The sequence below is a fragment of the Mustela nigripes genome, chromosome 3 (assembly GCF_022355385.1).
Source record: "Mustela nigripes isolate SB6536 chromosome 3, MUSNIG.SB6536, whole genome shotgun sequence".
Lineage (NCBI taxonomy): Eukaryota > Metazoa > Chordata > Mammalia > Carnivora > Mustelidae > Mustela > Mustela nigripes.
The window spans coordinates 2686156-2694337 of NC_081559.1; the positions used below are offsets into that span (position 1 = coordinate 2686156).

General features: G+C 36.5%; 1 protein-coding gene across 10 annotated transcripts in view; it reads left to right on the forward strand.

Annotated features, from left to right (window-relative positions):
- Nucleotides 1–7251, forward strand: part of PMS1 (PMS1 homolog 1, mismatch repair system component) — an 85272-nt gene extending 78021 nt beyond the window's left edge. For all 10 annotated transcript variants that reach the window (XM_059393037.1, XM_059393032.1, XM_059393029.1 and 7 more), the window contains 2 exons: nt 3788–3948; nt 7014–7251. In XM_059393037.1, coding sequence (XP_059249020.1) covers nt 3788–3948; nt 7014–7178 — 326 coding nt within the window. In that variant the 3' untranslated portion in view covers nt 7179–7251. The remainder of the gene's footprint in view (nt 1–3787; nt 3949–7013) is intronic.
- The last annotated feature ends 931 nt before the right edge of the window (nt 7252–8182 follow it).

Genomic DNA, 8182 nt, shown 5'->3' on the forward strand with positions numbered 1-8182 from the left:
TCCAGAAGTTTCATTTGGGCTTCATAATACACATACCGGTATATTTTTATCTCACCAAAAGTACAGTGTCAGCTATATAAAAACAATCATATTTCAAAAAGGTAATCCCTGAAACTAGGAAGTTTGGCATCCCTTTCAGTCTGTTACCTTGCATTTGTGTTTTCATAACTAATCGACAAGTTTCATTGTAATTTTTGACATCTTTGGCACAATGTGCCTAGTGTGTTTAAAGTATTTAATACTCCTGTGGATGATGAAAGAAATAAATGTGTAGTATATCGGAAAGGTCTAACAAAAATGGCCGTCTCTTTTCCTGTTTTGCCAATTAGATTTGTAACATCAGCAGTCTTACTATTTGGAGAATGATTTGATTCCATTGCTTTGCTAGAAAGACTGCGATAACACTATCTTCTCTGCATGGCAAGTCACTGGGTGGAGAGAAAAGTAAATCATTCTGGGAAGCAGACTTCTGTTTTCCCGCTTGGGCCCTTCTCTGTTCTCTCATAACTTTCATACTTAACTGTCTTCTGCCCTGCCTAGGCTGTTCTTGTCTTCTTTTCCCTTTGTCTGGTCTCAAGGGTATCATGAAGAGTGATGCCACTGTCCCCTCCTGCCTGCCGCTAAACTTGTCATAACAAATATACAGAAAAAGTTCAGCTAAAACAGAGTTGAAGATTTTTATAGGGATGTTTTATTTAAACGTAAAAAGAAAATGAGTAAAAACGATTGTATGAAGCTATGAAATTAAGTATACACAGAAAATGGTTTGGTGCTCCAAACTTTAATTTTACCTACTTTTGCAGTTTTAGGAACACCTGCCCTGGACTTCTTACCTTCTATCTCAGTCTTGGATATTTAGATTTGGGGTGGCCTCAGTGTTTTCTCATCATAACAACTAATAAATAGCAAATAATTATAATGTACAGGGCACTATTCTAAATAGTAAATGTATTAATATTAATTAATAGCCCTATGAAGTAGGTTCTGTTGCTGTTTCCATTTTACAGATGGAAAAGTCAAGACACAGTGAGGTTTGCTTAAGCATACCAGTTAGTAGTAGAACCAGGATTTCAACCCAAGTGCATTTATAGTCTAGCTTTTAACTAATTTGTTATATTGTTTCCTACAAAAATTGAGATATTTACTTCATAAAGTAGTTGTGAGCACGAGAGAGGTACTTAGGGAAATCAGTTAGCATAGTACTTGCCACTGGTGGGTGTTTGGATATTCTCTCTTCTTCCAGTACCCCTGTCTGTCATTGCTTTTAGACCTCCCAGAAATCTTTCCTCCTCGAGACCCCTAGCACTTACTTGAAGTGTGAGACAAGGGGTGTGTATAGGTTTGTGTGTAGTAAGATTTTTTTTTTCTTAATCTATTTTTCTAACGAACTATGTGGTATTGCTGGCAGGTGCCACTCTTTTTTTCATAAAAAATAGTACCACAGCAATTTAAAAAAAAAAAAGAATAACTACTTCCCTGTCTTTTCTAAGAACATGTTTATGCTTTCAGTTCTCAGCTTGTGGGTAGTGTTTTTTGTTTTTGTTTTTAAAGATTTTATTTATTTATTTGACAAGGAGAGAGCACACAAGCAGGGGGAGCCATAGAGGGAGACAGAGAAATAGGCTCTCTGATGAGCAGGGAGCCTGATACCAGGCTCTATCCCAGGACCCTGGGATCATGACCTTTGCCGAAAGCAGATGCCCAACAGACTGAGCCACCCAGGTACCCCGTGGGTAGTGTTCTTTAAGTCCTGTTGAATACTAGGTACTTCACAAGGCACCAGAGATATAAAAATGAGTAAGAGTCACCTGCAAACTGACTTGATTTGGTTGGAATTAGTTTTCTTAGATTGTCATCAGCATTATTTACCTTAGCAGTAACAGATCAGATTTAAAACTCTGTTTTCCTCTTTTTTAAGCCTTTCTTTTCCTTCATTAATTTTTATGTCATGCTTTCTTAAAAAAACATTTCTCCTCTTCGTGAGTTTGTTTTCTTGGACGAACTTTGGATGAGCAGTTTGCCAGTTGTCACTAAACATCTTTGAATGATAAGGACGTTTAAAAGAGAGGAGGAATACATCTGACTCTGAGGGAAAAGATTCTGAATGTGATCCTAAGAATTTTGCTCATTCACAGGATTAGTTTTTTGTTCTGCATCAATAAGAATTCTGTATTTTAAGAAAGTGAAAGCTTGTCAAACCACTTACTCATTTGAAATATTTTCCCTGAAAATTGGGAAGCATTTCACAGAATCTTATGGAAAATTCTTGAAAGTTTATTGTTACATGGTTCCAAATGTCTGTAAGTTTCCCATATCAGAATTTTGCAAACATGGTGATTAAAATATTGCTCAATTTCCTCATCTACTGCCAAATACTGTACGCATATGCACAAGTAATTCTGTGAAATGTGTAAGATTTTCCAGGGAAAATCTAGTCACTATTAGACTCTTCAGTCTAATTGTTCTATAAAAAGGTAAAGAACCAGCAATAGTGAAGTCTCTGGGCTAATATTTTTGTAATTTCCTTCTCTATATATGCAAAAAGATAGAACTCTAATATTTTGCTTCTTCCTCTTTGCCTGTATAAATCCTGTTTCAAGTCCCATTTAAGTTCCCCTGGTTGCTCGAACTCTTATTTTGTCTTCCTTGACCAAACTGTGTTTTACTCCTCAATGCTTGATTATAGATCTTCTGTTACTCTCCAGTTGTTTCCAGGGGTGCCTGCTCTGTTTAGTGTACCACCATTGCATCTTCTCCAGGTCAAGAAAGTGATCTCTAACTGGAAACAGATTAGGGATAGGATCACTGATGTCTCAGGACCTGAAACTCTTCAAGCTGTATCACTCCTCTTTTTTCATTCATCTGTTGATAGCTGCCACTTACCCAATGTTGAACTGTCTCGTTTTCTTAGTTCTATATAACATGGGTGGGCTTAAATATTAAGAACGCTGTTACACAGAGCCAAAGAAGTTCAATATCTGCTGTTTTGCAACGTCTTAAAGTGCATTCTAAAGCCAAATTTGATCCTTTGGAATTTATGCTCTTATGGACATTTTACCTCATGATATATCTAATCATGTAGCTTTTTTTAGTTTTATTTTAGTCACTAAATTATTTAAAGTAGTTTAATAAATAATGTCAGTTTTAAATATTGTTTTACTAAGATATTTTGAGTAAACATTACTGATTAAACAGTATTTCATTCTCTCAAACTAGTAATATATTAATGTTACTATTTGCAATATATAAGTGTGTCAAATCAAGGCTATGCATAAACCATAAACTTAGTGTTTATCAATTATATCTCAAAACTGTAAAAAAAATTACTATATGAGTATTTTTATAAATTGTAAGTTAAAATAATCATAGAAATAATTCAGGCCTTCAAGTTAGTATTAAACTAGTAGAATACACTTTGAACAGCAGCAGTTGTTAAAACACTTAAACCAGTTTTATTTTAATAAATATCATGGGACTTCATTTTCTCTCCAAGGTAAGAAATGTTCTAAACAAATGTAGGGAACAGAAGTGCAATAACTAAGATTAAATTAAATGATATAAAGCACATGTGGTGTCTCTGACGCTTATGACTTAATGTGAAGTCCTATGGGAAATTACTATTTGTTCTCCAACTAAGGAACAGAACTTTGTCCTTACTACATTAAATTCTAAGGAAGGTTCACTAAATGTTTTTAACAGTGATTTTGTTTTTAATAGACATTTTCTGGAATATAATTTAAACAAAACTAACCATATCTACATGTGGTTTTATTTATTTTTCTTTTAGGCATTTCCATTGCTGAAGACTACTTGGAAATAGAAGAAATGGCTAATTGTCTCCCATTCTATGGAGTGATGGACTTAAAAGAAATTCTTAATGCTATATTAAACAAAAATGCAAAGGAAGTTTATGAATGTAGACCTCGCAAAGTGATAAGCTACTTAGAGGTATTTATTATTAGATTATGTAGGTTGGTTAGATTTTAACATACTTAGTGGTTTCTTAATAAAACAATAAGGTTTCAAAATAGTAAAGTTTCTGTAAGGTCTATTTTTTCTAAGAAGAAATACTACTAAAAAAAGAAATCCTTAACCTCTGCAAGAGAAAAAGAGATAAAGTGAAAGATATATTATTGAATAAAAGGAAATATTAGTTACCTAGGAATATCTACCACAAATAAGAAACATAACAGTGGGTTAAATAAGTTCTGATGTAATATGGGATGGAGGAAGATTATAAGGTTTTAAATGTCATATAGGATAGTTGTTGGAAAGTAATAGTGAATGTCTCAATGTTTGAATTCTCTCCCTCAAGTTTGGTATTATCTCAAAAACCTCAAGTTTGGTATTTATCTGAACATAAATGAGATTTGTTTTCTCCGCTAAAAAAAAAAAAAAATGGGCCATTTTTGTTTAGAATATAATCATGATGTCCCCACTGTATTCTGAGGACCAGACTTCAGGAAAGTCCACTTTTTACCCTTTCTGAAGATTGTATTCAGTAGCATTCTATAGGTCCTTCAAGAGCTTTGACTTGTGGATGTTCCTAGCCTATTGCATGAGCAATTTAACACTGATAATTTCTAATGACTTCAAAGGAATCTTCTTGTGAAAAAGGTAGAATAAACTTAAATGAAGGTTGAAGGAGGGTAGTATTTTGTATATTGAAAAACCATGTGGGAAGAAATATGATTTTAGAAACAAAAAAGTGGTTGGCATTAGGTATAAATATTTTTTCTAATATTATACCTCATTACATTAAGTCAGTTGTGGATTGATTGTTTTGGAAGAGAGTCTAGGGAAAAAAGAGAACTATAAGATCTACAGGAATATTTAATGTTTAAAGTCAAGCTGAGTAAGATGACTCAGAAATAGACAGGAGAGTGAAAGAAAAAGAGGAGTAGATATAAAGGTCAAGGGAGGAAAGAAATTTGAAAATGAGAAAGTAGTAGCAGATTCTTTATAGGGTAATAGTTGCTTGAAGACCATTTGGTATGGTTGCTGGATGGCAATGATAATAGAAAAGTAGTCCAGATGAAAGACTCGCCAATGGCAAAAGAGTAAGGGCAGTAGTGAAAAAGTGTAGGCAGCAAGTCATATGGTGGTAAAAAGAAGAAAAGAGAGATTAGCTTGTCTTTGTTATTGGTGGAGAAGACTGGCATAAAAGATTGGTAAGCAGATGATCCAAAAGAGGCAGGAAGGAAGACAAGGGTAAAGTAAAGTTTTAGAAAGGAGAAACTTCTCTCAATCAGAGCAAAAGGGAAGGAAAGTAGAAGTAAAACTGTTTTCAGGTAAACTTGTGATGTCATGTATGATACATGTGATGAAGGTGTAGGAGAAGTTAGCTCCTGAGAGTGAAGAGGCTAGGAAGGCATTGGGGATTTGAGTATAGTAGAAAAGATCAAAAAATAAGAGCTGTAGGTACTATAAGAGAAGATTGATTAGAGAAGACCAAGTAATGTCCAAATGGCATTGAGCACTGATAAGAGCTAACATTGGTATTGGATCCAGCCAAGATAGCTTGGTGATTTTCCAATAGTACATGGTACAGTTTATCCAGGTATAGGGATTAAAGGTGAATATGGTACAACAAGGGGGTGAGTGAGCACATTTGAACCCATAATGTACACAGGAAACTGTGTTAGGTCCTAGATTTTAAATTTTGTAGGCGAGGTAAACACAACACCAGGCAAGGTAGGCACAAGGCAAGATTTATTAAAGGCACTCTCCGGGGCGAAGTTTCAGGGCTCAGGAGAAGGGGAGCCAGGAAAGTCGCACCAGGAAGAGGTGGGCACCCTCGGGCGAAGTTCTGAGACTCTGGAAAGCCGGAGTCAGGGAATTTGCACTGGGAGGGAGTCCGTGGGGGTCTTTTATCAGGCCAAGGCAGGGCCTGGATTCACATCCATATATGGTAAGATATTTGGTGATAAGAGGGTATGGGGTGGGGGCTTCTGATACTCCTGTTTCCTGCATAGGTATCGGGTTACCTATGGAGACATGACCTGGGCACCTCCTTTTGGCGGGAGAGTCAAGGGTTAAGGAAGGGGGGGACTGGAAGATGGCGGCCCTGGCGGTCATTTCTGTTGTTCCTCCTGCATTCCCGGAACTGTCGACCCAACAGGTTTTAGTAGTAGGAATCAAAAAGGAATACAGAGAGCTAGAAATAGTATCTTTAATGGCTTACTATCTGTGCCTTACATAGGGAAAGATGACAAGAAGGGTGCTGGTGCAGAGCGATAAAGAGGGACTGAGGAGATTAAAGGTCAAAGTGAAGGAAAAAATAGGTTTAGTTGGAAAGGAGTAGGATAATGGAAGAGGGTATGTGGTTAGAGAATTATATTAGGCTCAAGCTCTTTGAAGTACAATTTGTTTTTAAATAAATTTAAAAAGAAACCAGCTTTGCTAATACCATTTACCCCTAAATGCTCAGTTTTCGTATCTCAGAAAATAGCATCACCATACCAGAAATGTGGACATTACCCTTGGTTCCGCATCCTTCATAACCAGTTCACCAACAGGTTTTGACTTTACCTCCTGTTCATGTGAGGACTCTTTTTAATTTATTTATTTTTATTTGTATTTTCTTAGAGAGGGGTGTGGGGAGGGGCAGGTGGAGAAGGAGAGAGAAAATCCCAAGTAAGTTCCATGCCCAGTGTAGAGCCCAATATAGAGCCCAACACCAGTCTCTATCCCACAATCCTGAGATCAAGACCTGCATTGAAATCAAAAGTTGGACACCCAACTGGCTGAGCCACCCAGGCGCCCCCAAATTTTGTCTTTTTATCTGTTTCGTTTCTCCGCACTAGAATAAAATTTAACATGAGCAAGGATATTTGTCTTATTCTCTACTGTGTGTAAAACGTACAATAGTGATGAACATATAATATGTGTTTAATATGTGTGTGAATGAATAATAAGAATATAATCTGTTTTCTGTCTTCTTTCTTGTCAGGAATAACGTGTTTTCTGCTTCAGGGTGTATCGTGGTATAACATGTGACTTTCTCTTCACAGGGAGAAGCAGTGCGTCTATCTAGACAGTTGCCCATGTACTTAACCAAAGAGGATGTCCAAGACATTATCTACAGAATGAAGGACCAATTTGGAAATGAAATTAAAGGGTGTGTTCATGGCCGCCCATTTTTTCATCATTTAACCCATATTCCAGAAGATACCTGATTAAATATGTTTAAGAAAATTTGTTACTATTAAAATTGTTTTGGTAATAAAATAATGGGAGTCAGTCTTTAAACGATCTTTGTACTATCATGTGTTATAAGTGACACTTCACTGACTTTTATATTTTAAAAGATTTTGAAAACTTTAACGTCAACTATTTGATTTTTTTCTCAAGAACCAGCCTTCATAATTATTGGTTGTAAACTCAAAACTGAAAATACCTCGTATTCTTGGGTGGTTGATTTACTAGGGGCTGTGGATTGAATTGTGTCTCCAAAATTCATATGTTGAAGTCCTAACCCCCACTGTGACAGAATTTGGAGATGGGGCCTTTTTAGAGGTAATTAGGTTTAGAGGAAGTCATGAGGGGAAGGGCTCTCATGATACGGTTAGTGCCCTTCTAAGAAGAGACATCAAGAGCTTTTATTCACTCTCTCCCTTTTCTCTCACCAACTTCCATATGAGAATACAGAGAGATGGTGACCCTTTGTAATCCAGGAATAGAGCTCTCACCAGAAACCAAGCATGCTGGCATCTTGATCTTGGACTTCCAGTCTCCAGAACTGTGAGAAAATAAATGTCTGTTGTTTTTTTAAGCAAGCCAATATATGGTATTATGTTATGGCCGCCTGAGTGGACTAATACACTTAGCAGTCCTATGCCAAGAGAAGTCAAAGAGTGGGCTGGCATATCTGACAGAAGTTGTCCATGTTGTTTAAAATAGGATGGAGAGACAGAATGGGAGAAAGTGAGAAAATAACAGTTAGAGGAAGAAAATTTAGCTTTCAAAATCCTGCCATATACTTCTATTTTGGGGTAACAGTTTAGAAATTGCTCTCTCTTATATGGGAATTATTGGGCATTGGGGTCACCATTTGTAAGAGAAGATAGGAAGATCCCGAGATTTAATAGAAAATTTAGGTAAGGGGCGCCAGGGTGGCTCAGTATGTTAGAGCCTCTGCCTTCAGCTCAGGTCATGATCTCGGGGTCCTGGGATCGAGCCC